At 45.0% G+C, this 17449-nt stretch overlaps 1 protein-coding gene and 1 long non-coding RNA gene across 9 annotated transcripts in view; one reads left to right on the top strand and one right to left on the bottom strand.

Moving 5' to 3' along the window:
* The first annotated feature begins 14 nt into the window (after positions 1 to 14).
* On the top strand, positions 15 to 3713 carry LOC134486518 (uncharacterized). Its single transcript, XR_010065578.1, has 2 exons — positions 15 to 233; positions 3578 to 3713. It is a non-coding gene; the product is annotated as an uncharacterized LOC134486518 (long non-coding RNA).
* Positions 3714 to 9912: 6199 nt separating this feature from the next.
* Positions 9913 to 17449, bottom strand: part of Myt1 (myelin transcription factor 1) — a 64276-nt gene continuing 56739 nt past the window's right edge. For all 8 annotated transcript variants that reach the window (XM_063284249.1, XM_063284251.1, XM_063284248.1 and 5 more), the window contains 5 exons: positions 17215 to 17436; positions 15458 to 15549; positions 14674 to 14777; positions 12114 to 12257; positions 9913 to 11770 (listed from right to left, as the gene is read on the bottom strand). In XM_063284249.1, coding sequence (XP_063140319.1) covers positions 11630 to 11770; positions 12114 to 12257; positions 14674 to 14777; positions 15458 to 15549; positions 17215 to 17436 — 703 coding nt within the window. In that variant the 3' untranslated portion in view covers positions 9913 to 11629. The remainder of the gene's footprint in view (positions 11771 to 12113; positions 12258 to 14673; positions 14778 to 15457; positions 15550 to 17214; positions 17437 to 17449) is intronic.

Below are 17449 nucleotides of genomic sequence, written 5' to 3'. Positions count from 1 at the left end.
TGGAGGGCGCTCTTAAAGGGGCAACGGCACTGCCCGCGGGCCCGCCCCTTTCCACCCGCGGCAGAGTCATATGGGGGAGAAGAATGGATGAATGTGTCCCTGCCTCAGTGGTCGCTACGTGTTCTCCGAGCATGTCCGGCCTAGTGATATGAGAGGATGCTGACGTGTCGGCGGGAGAACGGCATTTTGCCTGCAGGAGCGTGGCCCTCCGCTTATGCCCCACAGTAGAGAAGGTAGGAGTGACAGGTTGGGTCCACTCGCCTGCAGGAGTCACAACACAAATGATGGCCGGCCCTGCCCCTGCCAGACCGGCCGGCCCAGGGGATGGCCCTCTGCACACTCGAACCTTGAGCTAGCAGTTCTCCTGGCCATTTCTGAGAAACCTACAAAATATACCAACATCTAAGTGATCTTTATGGCTACCTGTCAAGATTGTTCTGAGTTTTAGTCTTACAGTTCTGAATGAGAAGCAGAAACCTGTTCTGTATGGTTGAGACTGCACATCTCTACACTGCTTGGAGGGTGCATGTTGAAGGAAGTAGTGTGAAGATGGAAGGGGCCTGGATGCCTGAGTCAACATCTGAAGAAAGGCACTCAGCCTACAGTGGATTGGGGTATGAGTGACAAGAAAATGATTGTAGTATTTTTTTAAAGTTTGTGTAGGAAGACAAAAAAACCCAAAAGAGATAACACGATAATGACGGAAAGGCCTAACACCATCTGATTTCATGACTTACTATTAAAGTTACAGTAATCAAGAGTTATATGGGGGAGTTAAATTAATGGTATCAAATACAACAGGTTAGTGCTATACAAACAGTAAACTCACCTTTGATAAGAGAACAAACAGAATTCAATGGAGAAAGGATGGTCTTTTCAACAAAAGGTGCTGGAATAATTACATATCCATATGTAAAAATAATAGAGACAGATTTCTTCAAAGTTTGATTTCCAGTACCCTAGACATTTGGCCTCTGCAGGCACTCAGGCACTTGCACACACGCACGCACACACACACACACACATTCACACACTTAAAGGTAAAATATATCTTTTTAACACTGGCATCGTTTCTCTGTAAAACATACATTTAGAAGAATAAAAAGGTAAGACACAGACTGGAAAACAATATCCCCAAAACACATACCTGATAAAGGATTTTTAAAAATCCTTAAAATTCAACAAAAAGAAAATAAACAGCCCAAATAGAAATGGGTAAAAGCTATGAGTGTATGACCCAGCAAAGAAAACATACAGATGGCAAATGGGCATATCAACATAGTTTGTCATTAGTTAACTGCAGATTTATAAAACAATGAGATATAAATACATGCCTATTAGAATAGCCAAAATTTATAAAGCTTATAATTCACCAAATGCTTGTGAAGACGTAGAGCAACAGTGCATCACCTTCATTGCTGGTGGGAATGAACAATAATAAAGCTGCTTTGGAAAATAGTTTGTCAGTTTGTTTCTGAACTAAGTAAAGTCTTATAAGATGTGATGACAAACTAGTGTAATCCCAGCACTTGGTGGTAGAGGAAGAAGGATCAGGAGTTCATGGTCATACTTTGGCAGTGTAATAAGTTCAAGGCTAGCCAGGGCTATATAAGACTATTCAATCATACATAAAACTGTTTTTAAAAATCACCACTTGAGTTCCTAGATATTTACCACTATACACAAAGCCAGCACAAATACATAGTATAACAGCTTCATTTGTAATCATCAAACATCAGAAGCAACAAAAATATTAGATAGATGAGTGATAAATAACTGGTATAGCCACGTAACTTTTTTAATCAGGGATTTTCTGAAAAGTGAACTACGGAGCTATGAAAAGAGATGTAGCAACCTTACCCACTTAATTGCTATGTTTTCAAAATTTGTGTGTCTATGGTGTTTGCATGCATTTGTAAATAGGTAACAGGAACATGTGTGTACATACACGTGGAGGCCAGAGATCAATGTCTTCCTTTATTTTTCTCTGCCTTATTTTTTGAGACAATTGTCTCTCACTAAACCTGGAGTTTAACCCAGCTTTGTAGCTGGGCTTAGCCTCTTTGTGGGTTCTTCTTTATCCCACCCTTTACCCCCTGCACCCTCATCATCCTGAATCACTAGATAGGAGAGAAAGAAGGATAGAGGGAGAAGGAGAGAGGGAGAGGGAGGAGGAGAGAAGGAGGGAGGGAGGCAGGGGGATTTGTGAATCTAATTTCTTTCTTCTTGTTTCTTTGAGCATGACTGCTAACAAACTGCAAACAGCCCCCCAAATGACCAACAACCACCGGCACTGCCTCTCTGGGCCCTAGCATTTATGTGCCCTCTGAAAGATCTCAGAATCCCAGATGTCACACAATCACAGAAACATTCTGGAGCCGGCAAACAGTGCCTCTGCTACAGCATGAGGCAAATCATAGTCAGCTGCTGCGGTCAGTCCAAAGCAGCCCCACATCCCCATACCTGGGATTAAAATATTATAACATTTCTGTGTTTCTTAAAGAAACCAAAATTTGAGAATTTTCACTACACAACTTTCTATATGAATACTGGGGAATTTAACCTGAGGTCCTCATACTTACGTGACAGGCACTTTACCAGCTGAGCTATCTTTCCTGCATCCAAGTGCTTACTGCTAAATGAAAGAAACTCATATGGAGAAGCTATGGCATATTGTGTGATCCCAATGACATGAACTGTGGAAAAGTAAAAAATTGTAGAAACTCTAAAAAGCTGAGTGATTGCAAGGGAAGGGTAGAGCATGAAAGACTGTTAAGATGTGAATGATGCTATATGATACCATAATAGTAGAAACATGTAATTAGCATTTGCCAAAAACAGGAGGTTATGGATGTAGCTCAGTGGTAGAGCAAGTGCTTACTTAACTTGAGCAAAGTCCCAGCACCACAAAAACATGAAATTCAGTCTCAAGAATGAACCTTAAGGTAAACTATAGACTTAAGCTCATAGTAATATATGTTGATAACAGTTTTAAGCTACTAAGAACAAAAGAATCGGAGCTGGAGAGATGGCTCAGCGGTTAAGAGCACTGACTGCTCTTCCAGAGGTCCTGAGTTCAATTCCCAGCAACCACATGGTGGCTCACAACCATCTGGGATCCAATGGGATCTGATGCCCTCTTCTGGTATGTCTGAAGATAGCTACAGTGTGCTCACATACATGAAATAAATAAAATCTTAAAAAAAAAAAACAAACCAAAAAGCTTCTAAATGTGCATGCCCATCATCCACCACAGCATTTAAAAAAAAAAAGAACAAAAGAATCTGTGTAGAAGGGGGGAATCCATGATTTGTGGCTGAAATTATCTATAAGCATAAAACTCCCCAATTTAAAATATATTGCTTTTTTTTTTCTTTTTTTCCTGAGCTGGGGACCGAACCCAGGGCCTTGCGCTTGCTAGGCAAGCGCTCTACCACTGAGCTAAATCCCCAACCCCAATATATTGCATTTTTAATTGGAAAATTTCCAGACATCTAAAAACTGAAAGAACTCAGGAGCAGACCTATACAATGTGAAACAACAGAGTTTTGGTTTTTTGTTTTTGTTTTTTTTTCAGGCATGAAACCCAGTGATCCAGCTGGAACTATAGATATACACAAAAGAATGGCAGGTACAAGATCCTCAGGGTTAAATGTGAGACATGGTTCTTTTCTTGATCTCATCACTAAAGATACCACCTCTTGCCTTATTTATCCTTGTTGTGGTTGTTTTTTCTAATGGTCAAGTATGGCCAATTGGAGTGTCACAGCCAGAAACCCGGCTCTTGAGGTGCTCTGTGACTGGACACCAGACAGTAGCTGTGTGATTTTCTTCACGCTTGGAACTTGGTAATGGGGAAGCTGTTTCAGTGCTTACTACAGGAGACTCAATAGGTGATACGCTTCATACTGCACAAAGTTTCATCCACGTGGCAACCACCCTGCCCTCAGTCTCCTCCCTATCCCACTTTTCTGATGTCTTTTCTTAGAAAGAATTGTACTTGCAAAGGATGGGCAGCTGGGATTGGAAAAATGACAAAATACAAAAATCTGCCACAAGGCATCACCATTGTGCAGCTGAGCTGAAAGAAGAAGCCAAAATAAGTCATCTTTCTGTTTGTTTGTTTGTTTGTTTGTTTGTTTGTTTGTTTGTTTGTTTTTCAAGACAGGGTTTCTCTATGTAGCCTTGGCTGTCCTGAAACTCATGCTGTAGACCAAGCTGGCCTTAAACTCAGAGATCCACCTGCCTCTGCCTGGGATTAAGGGTGTGTGCTGTCACCGCCGCTGCCACCATCACCTGACTAGAATAAGTCATCTTGAAGGGAAGAAGGAAGGAGTTTTCTTCCTCATTTTAGGCTTTTTAGAATAGAATTGGCAGTGTTCAGACAGGCACCAAAGTCTCTCTGCTATTTACTACACAGCTACCGCAAGAATATGAAGATAGAGAAATGCTTGTGTGGAGCAGTTGGGAAGGGAGTCTTAACACTATTTTAAAAAAAAGAATTAGTTTCACAGGGCCCTGGGAAGTGTTTGCAAGTATCAGTTTTGTGTCACCTTGGCTAGGCGTACGTAAGAACTATATATGTTCATATCTGAAATGCTTCTGACATAGGGCCTTACGAAGGCCATATACAGAGATTCCTGGGTTGGAACACTTTTAGGAGGTGGGACCCAAGGTCTCACTGTCAGAAGCTCAGGATCCCCTTCGTCTGAACTAGTCCCTGCCAGTACTCCTGCTTGTCTCTTATGAACTGTGAGAGAGAAACTCAAGGAGAGGTACCCTGTGAGTAAAAGCTGTTTGGAGAACTGCAGTGGATGTTAGTCGCAGCCCAGTTAAGAGGAGATGGCAGCATTAGATGACTCCACACAGCGGACTATGGGTATCCATCAGGCCTTTATGTTTAAACAGGAGAGTCTTGTGTGGTGGTTTTAAGCTCACACATGTGGGCTTGTGGCAGCCATGGTCACATATATCTGGTGTCCACAAACAACAGGGTAGATTCCAATTGTTTATGGTAGCTAGCATAGATGGGTAATGCAGAGACACTGAAACACGTCTGGGTATGTCCTGTCAGTGTTAAATGTGGTGAGTGACCTGAGACCACTGACTGTGAAAGGCAGGGATGTCAGAGACACGGAGAGATACCCAGTTGCCAGGTCTCAAGAGGTCAGATCCAAGTTGGCTCCCCACAGGCAGTCCAGGACTAGCATTTTTGTGACGAGTCACCATGTATATATTCCATAAACTGTTCTAGCACCCACCTAGATATCTCCAGTAACTCAGGCTGGTACTGAAGCTCCCTAAGCTCTCTCCCTCCATTCACTTAGTGCTGTGTGCTGTTTGTCTACAGTGGTAATCTTGACCCAAAAAGCAATGACATCAGCCTGTCTACTTCTTTAGCCCTTGAGGGTATCTAGATGGTGCTGCGCTTTCCTGAAGCTGGAGAAAGGCATCTATAATCTCTATTTCTTCCTTAAATGATATGGGAACCATGGTAGCTCCTTTAACTCTTGCCCCTTGGACTCCCACGTGTCTGACATTCTGTGCAAGATCCAGCTGATGGGGTAGCACTCCCTCTTCTTCAAGAAATGGTCTCTAGAGTCTATTACTATGTATTGTCTAAAGTGTCAGCCTACAGTGAAAAGACTGTAGGCAATCTCGTCAACTCAAGCAAACTCAGAGAAGTTTCCTGGGCCTCAGTTTTCCCATCTGTAAATGGGACAACCTCACCATCTGGGTCACAAGTAGTTGAGAGGTGGCAGGAGCCTGCACAGGTAAAAGGGCTCAGTTCAGGCTTTCACTCTATATTACTCGATCCCACTCAGAACTGAGGTTTACTGCCTGAGGGGGATTACAGATACCAATGCAGTGGGGCTGAAGGTCTCACATGGAATTTTCCAGCACTTCTGCTTGGTCTTTATCTCGCCTCAGTCTTCAGTCCTAAACATTATATTATCTTTTTCTGTTTGAACTTCTATAAAGAGCTATGGCAAAAGCTCCAACTTTGTGGATTCTTGGTGTGTCCTTTGAGACCAGCACTGGCTTGTGAGGCTATAAGGTATAGCCAGCCTTCAGAAGCTCAAACCAGCACAAATAAACACCTTGACTGACTATCAAATCTATAATAGGGATGGGTTACCTTGGAGTTCAGGGGACTCTGTTCATGTGTGGGGAGGGCACAGCACATTCCCTCGTGTTCACATGTTGCCTTCCGAAGACCCCAAATAACCATCCATCCTTCCTCCCCTAGGTATACTTGCTGTCTTTGGGACCATTCAATGGTTGGCAATCTAGATAGCAATATCACTGGGCAGGTGTTTCAAGGAGACACAATGGTGATCCACTTTGGTAGCTCTGGTGTGGCCATGGGATCTTACTTGGGGTAGAAGCTGATGGAGATTGGTGACTTGTTGAGTCCAGGGAGGTCATGACTTGGAGCAGCCAGTGGGCTGCTGTAGGCACCGGGGATGTGAAATATCTAAGTGGAGCTCCAGAAGGTATCAGAGCTGAGATAGGTACCTTGGGGGATGTGTGGAGTTCTCCACTCATTGCAGACATCACCCTCAAGGACAAGGAGAAGACCCCAAATGTAGGCTGGGAAAAGCCCCAAGGAATAGCACTAAAGGGCAACTAGGGTGTGTGGGGGGGAAAAAAACAGAAGGAAGAGTCGTCAGATAAATTAGCACTCTGGCTTGTCTGCATACACTGAGAGAAAAGCAACTGAAGAAGGGACTACAGAAGCATCCAGGAGGGATAGCGTGACACACATCTCTATCAAGTCAGCAGCCCAGAACTGGCCAGTACACCCACAATCGTGGATAAGGGATCCCGTGGGTTCTACTATCCTTACCTAACTTATTCTGAAGCTCTTATTAGCAAGGTTCACAGTCGTAGGCATAGCAAATGGAACAGCACAGAGATTGTAACCTCTGGGAATATACTTCATTGTAAGGGCCACAACCAGCTCATACTTAGGAACCCCTTCGTGCATGTGCTGTATCAGCTCCCAATAAGCCACTGATAACTAGTTAATGGGCAAGTCCTTCCTAAACCTGGGACTTCATTCAGTCATGGAGGTACTGATCCCATGCTGTGAATAATCGTCTCTGTATAGGGAGTGGTCTCCTGCTGAACACAGAATCCAGTTGAGGGGGGCTGGGAGTGTAAACATTCATATATACGTGTTTTTCCCTCACTCTCAAAATTCATCTACATGACAGCTTTTAAGGCACGGGGAGGTGGAAGAGAAGGCAATAATGTATTCAGAGGCCAGAAAACTCTTAAGTTATCTTAAGTGGGAGACAAATGGCCCAGGAAACACAAAATGCTGAGTTCTAGTCAGAATATAGGAAGCCCAGAACCAACACAATGTAGCCTTTAAATCCTCCACCACCCCATCCCAAGAACAGGTAGCACAGGGTTCTGCTGGAGATGTTCAAATATTCAATCTAAGATGATGTTGGCAAGTGTTTTTAGAAGCTGCAGGTCCCCAGGTCCCAACCATGATTGGAGAATGACCTTCCTCCACACAGAAACTAGAACTTTAGTCTCTTGAAACAATAAGAGAGTCTTTACAAGCTGTGAGGAATGGCTTCACTATGGAAAGAATGAATTCACCAAAATTAATTCTAGAGTACATCTGCTGTGACTTCAAAGCACCTTCATTCCCAGCACCCACCAGACTAGTGGACAGTCCAGTCCCTCAAAGCAAGCATCTTCACAGTGTTGAGCCTCTCACACCACTTCTAACTGTAGGGTTGTGCATCTTTATAACACGTCAGAAATAACCATGGTCCCACCTTCCTAAGGTTGGAAGAACTGCTTGCTTTATAGAGTCATGTCCAGGCCCAAGCCTGTTTATCTCAGTAGAATTTAACTCAGGAGCCAAGGGTATTGTGGTGTCCAAAAGCTGGGCACTTTAATCTGAAAGACACTAAGGACCGGGGGGCTTCAAGTTCCTTGCAGTATTCTGGAACTAGAAGAGCAGGGTATGGAAAACTCCAAAAGGTTAAATAGGAGCAAAACAATCTCCAGACACTTGAACCTCTTTTAAAAATAAGAAAACAAGGGTTCTCTTCCCAGAATTTCCATTTCTAAGAACTCCCCACATGACTGCCAGCTAGATCCCAAACATGGCCGCCATTAGAAGTCCTAGCAACCATCCATTTTGGGAAGAACAAAGGAAGATTTGATTATACTGTCATGGCCACCAACTGCTCAGTTCCTGGCAAGCCGTGAGCTGGGGCAACTGCTGTAAATGTGCTTCAGACAGACCAGGACTCCATTTAGAGCCTATCTGAGACTAGGTACTGTTCTTTCCTCAGTTGCTTATGTTTCCGACTTCTAAAATCTTCTGTGACCTACCTCACATACCCACTACAGCCATGACAATGACCTCTGGAGCCTTTCTTTTACCTATATTGTGTTATTAGTTCTGGGTACTACTTGAAAGCTCTGCAAAGACCAGAAGCAGATAGAGGTGTCATCAGATCATAACAAAATTCACTGAGAATGAGCTCCTGCCCTTCACAAACTGCTTGCACCCACTTTGGTGACTTTTGGCATTGCAGCTTTTTGGAATTTTTGGAAGCCCTTTAAGTGAGTCCTTGTGTTTCCTGGGCCATTTATTCATGCTGTATATATTATGAAAAGGCTCTAGGTTGGAGACTGGGATGGGCAGTCCCCCTGACATGCAGTATTTCAAGGGTATATGACAGGATAGACCCTTCAAAATCAAAAGGAAGACGACAGTGGGCAGTGATAGAACAGGGCTAATGAACCAAACAGAAGGCTGCTACTCTCACATGAGAGTAGATGTGGGCCACTCCACCATGGCATCTCATTCTTCCACAGTCCTAGTCTCAGCTACTTACCTCTGTAGGCCGCCATATTGGGACCTTGGAAACACTCTCTCCTCTTTTACTCCATCAAGGACCATCACATACCCAGTTCTCAGGATCTAGGATGAGCTCAGTTTGCAGCAGAGACACTCTGCTTGCCCATACCCTGGCCCATGTCATAGCAACTATGTCAATGTTGAGAGTTGCAACCCCCGACCACTAACTACTATTGTGGTGTAACCTTGTTAAAGGAAATCTCCAGGAACTCTTCCTCATAGTTATGCAAATTCTACATGGCTCACACGTGTATGACCCTAGAACCTATGGCCTTGCTTGAGTGAAACAGAAACTGGAAACAAAGTCCAGAGTATCTTATGAATTTCTTAGGGAAGATGGCTTCTGCCTGTATATAAAAAGAACTCCACATTCTCTTCCAGGCAACATTCCTAGAGAAGTCAAGTTGAATGTGATTTGCTGTAAATGAAAATCTGAACTTGGGAAAACTAGAAATCCACCTGTCATGAAAGTGTAACAGTAGAAAGGTACCCCTGAAAGGAAAAAAAAAAAAGCCAAAGTACATGAGTTAAAATAAATAGAAGGAATCCATTGCCTCACATATGAGAAGTCCAAGCCAGATCTCATAGCTGTGAGGTCATCAGAGAGCTCTCTCTTTCACACCCTTCTCAATTCTCAGCTCTGCCTTCTACTAGAATATCTGAGCTCTCATTCATTCATAGCTAAGAAAGATGGCATGGAAGCAAGGTATACTGCATACCTCTAATCCAGCAACCCAAGCAGGACAACTGTTTCTTCCTGACTCTAAGAGAAAACTCTAGGGCGGGGAGGGGGGGCATGATGTGGATATGGCTCGCTCATGGGAGAAGGTGGAGTGCAATGAATTAGACCTTGAAGAACCACACGTGGGGGAAGGCAGGTCCAACAGAAGTGGTGGCTGAGCCACACTGGTACCAGAGAAAGACTTAAATAGAAGGGCCCTTTTACCATGACACCCTCATAGCACTCCCAGAAGCATAAGGATCAGAGTAGCAGCCTCCTCACAGACCATAGCACCTATGCACAGTGAGACTTTTATTAGAAATCACCCTCCAAACACACCACGAGGTACTGTGGGTCCAACGTGTTTCCTGAGGAAGGAGGGTCACAGTATTGGGGTATCAAGATCCTGGGCAGGTTGGCCAGTGAGTCCATTGCCTAGAACTGACCATGGCCAGCACTCCCTCACAGCAACATGAATCATCCATAAGAACCTCCACAAATGCAACACAAGAAACACCAGAGCACACACATCTGCACTACACTTAAATAATAATAAATACAGAATTCCATTTGCTGTTATTGGCCTGACAAAAGGAACCCAATGGGAAAAAGAAAACCAAACACCTTTCTCTCTGGTGGACCAATGGGAAGAAAAACCCAAATTATCAAAATTCCTCAGTTACAAAATACTTTTTTAAAAAATTCCATTATTAAAAGAATAAATAACAAAATATATAAAAAATAACTCAGTTGCATCAAAATTATAACTAGAGGTTATATCAATTCTTCGTGGCCTATCTTATAGTCAAATAAATGTTTTTGTTTCAATTTAACTTATTTAACTCTTATGGTGCCCTAGTGTGTAGTCTAGTTGAAATAGTATAAAATAAATAAATAAAAATAATAAATAGCAAACATTAACATAAGAGGGTAAGAATATAAATACTTATATCATGACAAAATTAAATACTTTACAGAATAAACTAACTACTTTCAGTGTCTTTCAGGAAGTGCAATTTCTCTACTTTTAAATACTAATTTGGAATTGCAGTCACAATTGACTTGGACTCTATTTACACAGTAAGAACATTGTGTTTTTAACACATTAAATTAAAATTTATCCTTTTCACATCTTAAATGAACCTATAAAGAAGTGAAATCTTGGTGGCCTCCCGTAACAATTTACCTCTGGTCTCACCGTCCCCACCGTGGTCACCTTGGATACAAGGAGCAAACCTACACAGGAAAAGACACAATGATGGGTCCAGCACCCGGATAGAGGTACAGGAACCAGAGGTTTGGCCCAGTGGTCTTGGACTTAGAGCCCAGGCCAGGGGTTAAAGACTGGAGCCCGGAGAAAGCAGGTCTGCACAGCCTAAAGGCATCTGCTGCCCAAATAAGTGGCTGATTTTTCAGGGCCTCCAACTGAATAAAAAAACCTTCAGCTGGCTTTCTATGATGTTCATCAACTGTGTAGACTGCCATCTGGGAAGCCTGTTCCTAGATTCACCTCTGAAGCAAAGTATTGTGCACCTTTAACACAAAATTGAATTAAATGAAAACACAAAACATACTTGCCACGTGGGCCTCAGTGAGCATAGCCAGAAACCTAGGCGTGCCCTCCTGCTGAGACTAACACCCGTCTAGTCCATGGATGCCCTCCCAACCTTGACAAACAATGGAATACTGTGGCTGCAAACTCCAAAACTTCCCTGAGAACCTTGTCCATGAGTTTCCACCGGAGACTTTGAGCTGCTCTTCAGACTTCTTTAAAACAAAACAAAACAAAAAACAAAAATAAATCGCTTTGTAATACTTCAGTGTCCCCAGGCACTCACATAGAGAGGTCTTCTATGCCTAGGCCTAATGGGGACATCATAGGAGACACTGATTTCCAGGCTCCCCTTTGGGTAAGCTGCCCAAGGCTGCACCCAGGCTTCCAATTAGAAGTGGCTATAAGTCAGGGTCCTCACTGTGAGGATCAGAGCAGAGACTCCTGTGTGCAGTGCAGCCTAGACCTGAATGCCCCTCACAGCTTGCTTGATCGTTTCCAGAAGGCCTTTGTTCTCCGGATTCTGGTAGCAGTCCTGATTGGAGTACATGTCAGTGAGGGTGTTCACATAGGCGTCAAAATTCTGTTCACATATTGGCTCCTAGAGAACAGAACCAGGTTAGCAGGCCCTACTACAGTGGACCCCATATAGTAGAAATTAGTGGGAACCCCAGACCAACAGGACAGCAGTATCACCCTGCCAAAACTAAAAGTCATAGCAACAAGACTCATGAAACCCTATTATACCTCGATTCATGAGCTACTTGGGACTAGATCCACAGACCACCGAGAACACTACCAAGGGTATGAAACCCTTCTCACAGGGTCCTTCCCTAAGGACTCACGAACAAAGCAGTGAGGCACACCCACTGCCCCAGCCCGGGAACTGTCCCCAGGGCAGCTGCTAGCTCAGCTGTAGTAACCAGAGATGATTTGCTGCCTACCAGGTGTGGAAGGCGAATATTGGCAAGACTTTGGATGAGGGCCTGGCTAAGCCCAGACAATTCCAGAAACAGGGCCTCATTCTGCTCCTCAATGAGCTTGTTCTCCTCCTCGATGTTCTTCAGGTTCTTCTCCATGGAAGATATCTGTGGCAGAGACATAGAAAATTGTGCCTTCCTTTGGCCCTGGCCTAGTATGAAAGCACTGGCCATACCTCACTGTGTTCTAGGAAAAGACAAAGCTCATTAGTGGGAAAGAGACTTGGTGCTGCTCCCCCATGGGGTACTCCAGCCAGGGAAAGAGATGGTGGAGTCCTGCTCCCTGACTGGAGAGCCTATGCCCAAAGGAAGTAGGAGCTGGTATGCCAAGCACTTAAGGTTACATGTGGCTTTCTCTGCCTTGTCCCTCCTAGGGGTGGAGTGAAATTATAGACTCCAAGACACCCTGGATTCAATCTCTGCCCACTCCAGTTGTGCTCTTATTTTGCCAGGCTTCCTGTCCCTTTTTGTAGGATATTGTAGAGTGGGGATAATTGTGTGTAACTTGTGGGTGTTAGGTTGCCCCTTCCTGACTCTTTTTCTCCCACAAAAGACCAGCAAGCTGACTGCCCAGACTCCAGACACATGTCCAGACCAAATACAGACAAATTCCCTATCATCTACACCCTGACAATGACCCTACATCGAATTATGCAGTTTCTGGGGTTCCTGGTGTTAAAGTCCCTAGCTTAACTGTATGTTTCCAAGGAGTGAAAGGCTGAATTCACGGAAAGACAATGTGTGATGTGAAACAAGGACAGTGAGCTCCCACTTGGAAGCTGCAGGTGAGGCTGAGTGCTCTGCTCTACCAGTGCTGACTAAAGCAGTTCTAGATACCTTTTCCTCCAGCCTTTCCACACCTAGCAGAGAATGCCCTCAGAGTGATGGCTAGAACTGGTAAAGGAAGGCAATCAGCCTTTTACAGATAGGCTTTGTTTTGTGGTTTGAAGATAGCATCATCTCTCTGTACTGCCCAGGCTACTCTTAAACCTCTGAGCTCACACGGTCCTCCTGCCACAACCTCCTGAGTACCACCACACCAGGCTTTTAAAAAACTAAGTTTTGAGGTCAGAGGGGTGGCTAGGTAGTTAAAGAATAGTATTACTCTTTCAGGTGACCCAAGTCTGAATCTCAGCATCTATATCAGGCACTCACTACTGCCTGTAACGGGCTTCAGCGGTGTCTGACATCTCTGGCCTCAATAGACGTGTGCATATACATGCATACACATACACACACGCGCGTGTGCACACACACACACACACAGAGAGAGAGAGAGGGAAAGAGAGAGAGAGAGAGAGAGAGAGAGAGAGAGAGAGAGAGAGAGGTGGGGGCGGGATCTAAAGAGCCAGAGAGATGACTCCAAAGTTAAGAGCATGTACTGCCCTTAGAGAGAATCCAGGTTCAGTTCCCAGCACCCACATCAGGCAGTTCACAATCTCTTGTAATATCAACTCCAGGGGATTCAAAGTTCTCTTCTAACTTTCATGAACAATGCAAAAATGTGTGTGCGTGTGCGCGCGCGCACACACACACACACACACACACGTATGTAATTGAAAAACAAAACTGAAAAAACAGTGTCTTAAAAATATGACACTTGGCAAATAGAGAAATAAGAGGTGCTACCACAGGATGAAAAGGCTCTGGGGCCTCTGAGAGGTGACTTGTACCGTACAGCGACTCATTCAGAGACACAGGTAGAGAGCAATGATGGTCCCAGCTAAAAGACTGAGGTTGCTTCCAATGGTCCTGGAACATGTATGGGACTCATGGTCCAAGCTCTTTCTGACTCCATGACTGGTGCTACATATACACAGGCTCTTGAAATGGCATTAGCCCACAAAGAAACTAAATTATCAAGACATGTGGAATGAAACTTGTTATGACTGCTGCCTCCAGGAAGGGGCTGTTTTCCTATTTGACCTTTTCACCCTTGATTGATTCTGTGTACATTTCCCATCCTTTTTGTCTCTCCAACCATTAGGGGACACTCACAGAACACCGGCTCTTCTCTAGACACACGGAGCAGTCAGAAGGTAGGGCAGTAGCCCTGTTGCTAAGCAACAGCCCTGCTTGCCAGCTCTCAACACTGAAGATTTTCCTCCAGGAGCAAGGTAGCTGGAAGGTTCTGCTCTAACCCATGTTCTTCCGAGGAAAGCAAAATGTTTAGGTGAGGATGGGCGAGCACTGCTACTGGTGTGTGGCTGTGCTGGTCCAGGCAGGAATAGAGCAGATGAGCTTCCAGTGCTAATGAGACTAGAAACATGAATTGGACAACCAGACCGAGCAAAATCAGGACACTCGTGGACTGGTCTTGCCAATGGAGCAATCCAAGGGGATGACTGACACCAGCCAGGCCAGGGGCAGAGAAGACTCCCAGGCAGTGCAGTAAGTGGGTGGCTAACCCGGGCACTGGGTGCTATGTGCTGTGTGCTTCGCTTCAGTACCAGTGATATTGATGGAAGCAGCACAGGCTGTCTCTGAGTGGCAGGAAAGAGCCAAGAAGAGTAGAGCCACCCACCTGAGACTGCAGCTGCACCATGGCAGCCTCCATTTCCAAGTTGGACTCATTCAAGTCTCGTATCTCCTGATTTAGCTGCTTGATCTCCTCATCATTCTCCAGCACTGCCAGGAAATAAAAAGGAAGAAAGTAAGAAAAAAAGGAAGGTAAAATGAAGAGAGAGGGAGAGAGAGGAGAGGAGAGGAGAGGAGAGGAGAGGAGGGAGGGAGGGAGAGAGAGAGAGAGAGAGAGAGAGAGAGAGAGAGAGAGAGAGAGAGAGAGAACCAACTGTGGTTCTGTCCGACTGCTTTGGAGACAGAAAGGGAGATCTTTGCTTAGAGGTGAGCCTCTTGCCAAGCCCTGAGCTCCTCCCTTGGGCATGGATATTGGGAAATCTGGGAAACTGAGAACAGTATTATTCTCCTCCTGCCTTGACCTTTGCAGGAAGTACAGATCTCTTTAGAGACATTAAGTGTTACAGGCAAAGGGAGATGTGTTCAAAGAGAATCTCCTTTACTGGATGGTAGTGGTCACACTGACCACAAACCCATGGGCACGGCTTTTCATGCCCTCACATCAGACTCTGATCCACACAGTCACCAAACTCAAAGTCAGAGCCAACATGACCATCAGGTGAAGCCAGGGGTCCCAGACCTAGGCATTGAGAACTTCAGGGCTAATGTTAGTAGGACAGTTAGCTCGAGAACCACCATGGAACATTCTCAAGGGAGCTCAGCTTCCCCCCAACTGCTTCCCACAGTACAGAGAGGACATAAGAAGGGATATCCCAGAAGGGCATGCTCACCATCACTTGTCTTGAACTTTGGGCTGAGAATCTCATCCCCTGAGAGTTTTCCTTTCTTTCCAGCAAAGGTTGCTCTGGGACAGCCGGACAAACTAGAAGCAGAAGTTACACATCACTGACCAGTTCAGGACATTGAGCATAGGCAGGTCCAGGATCTCACATCAGGACTACACCATTCTATTCCACCTCACCCGGATGACCCTGCATGCTTCCCTTTGATGGCATTGGTTCACCTCAGTTTCCCTGCCTTGTGAGCAAGGCTGCACTCCATGAAAGGGGTCCAGGCAGGAGCCCCCTCAGAGCCTTCCCTATTAGGCATAGTCATGGCTACCCACAGGTCCTAAAGACCCAGGGCATTGATGCCTCCAGGTGTTATTCCTCTGGGCAGGGGTTGAGGTCTGCATGCTCCACCTGCTGCCATTCTGAAGCACTGAACTCTGAGACGGGTCCTCAGAGCTAACCCCACTTGGGAGATCCTTCAGGATATGGATGTGCCAACATTCACAGGTGATTCCTTGAATATAGCTCTTCAAACAGGGAAACATATAGAAGCACGTGTATTATTTTATACACATCATAAATCAAGGTGTGAAGTGAAATGTACTACGGAAGCACAGTGTTCAGCACTGCTCACTTGGCCCAGGCTCCAGCAGTCTCTTCTCTGGTCTTCTTGGCATTTCCTTTATGGTCTGTATCCTGTGGTGATCCTAGCTGCCCAAATGAGACCCCATTTTTTTCTGTGCTCCTAACTAAGCCCCTCACTCTCTGAGGTAACTGGCTAGACACAAAGTTCTGTCTCCTTTCCTTTGTCACCCCATTTAGTAGGCATGCCAGGCCCTCCCCAGCTCCAGCTATCTGAGAACTTGTCCTCCATACATCTCTGGAAAAGCTTCTGACTTTTTCTCCAGAGTACATTTTGCCCACAACTCTGCTGTTTTCCCCAATCCCTGATCACTATTAACCAGATTCAGTAACCTTCACTTGTTTAAACTGTATGTCCCTACCTATCTTGCCCAACATACGCTCAAAATGGCAATGGCTAGTTGCTCTTTTGGTCTCTGCTCTGTCTCTACTCCTTGATGCTAGGTGGACTCTCTATAAATGTTTTTGTTGAATGGATGCATTAACTTTGTAGGTGAAAGGAGAAATAAGAGCAAGAAGGAAGAAAAAAGGGAAAGAAGAAAGAAGGCAATAGGAATTGATTTTCACTCCAAACAAAAGCTACTGGACAAGATCAGTGGCTTCTTAGAACAAAACGGAAAGGGATCTAGTGAAGGAAGCCAACTCAGTCTTGAGGCAGGTACTGTGGGCAGGTGATAGAATGAGCACAGCCTAGAGCAGAAGAGGTCTGGTCACCGGTCTCTTGCAAAGCAAGCAAGAGAATCTGCCCACATTTCAAAACAGGGGCCCAATGTAAGGTAGGGAACAAGGTATAGGAAACAAACTTTTCCTGAGAAGTCAAATACGAGTGGAACAGGAGTTTGTTCATGTATGGGCTTCATATTTAACATAACACTGCTCATGGGGACAATAAACACGAAGGTACAGAGGACACTCATGGGAACAAACATATGCTGAAAACAAAGTAAACACCATGTGGTACCAACAGTCTCCATGATTTCTCTTATTTAGCTGCCTACTGGGGTCTTGCTTTCCCTTGCAGAACTGCTGTTCCCACTAAGTACCGGCATGCTCCCACCAACAGGGGTAATATTCCAGACCAAAGGTCCCTGATTGTTGACATGTGGGACAGGTACCTTCGGTGAGTGAGGAAACTGCCATTGGCATGGCCAGAGCCGTCACAACCTGGGGTGGGGCAAGTAGGGCCCTCATTCTTCAGCGACTTCCATGAGAAAGATGAACCATTGAGAGCTCCCTCTTTCTGCCTCCGAGCAGCCAGTGGGCAGCCAGAAGCACTCCTGTGAGAGGCATATTTGCCGCTGATGTGGCCGAGCCCCACACATCCTGGAACTGGGCACCTAGACACAGAAA

The sequence above is a fragment of the Rattus norvegicus genome, chromosome 3 (genome assembly GCF_036323735.1).
Source record: "Rattus norvegicus strain BN/NHsdMcwi chromosome 3, GRCr8, whole genome shotgun sequence".
NCBI lineage: Eukaryota > Metazoa > Chordata > Mammalia > Rodentia > Muridae > Rattus > Rattus norvegicus.
Note: the sequence above shows the minus strand (reverse complement) of the source record. Positions and strands in the feature narration are given on the sequence as shown.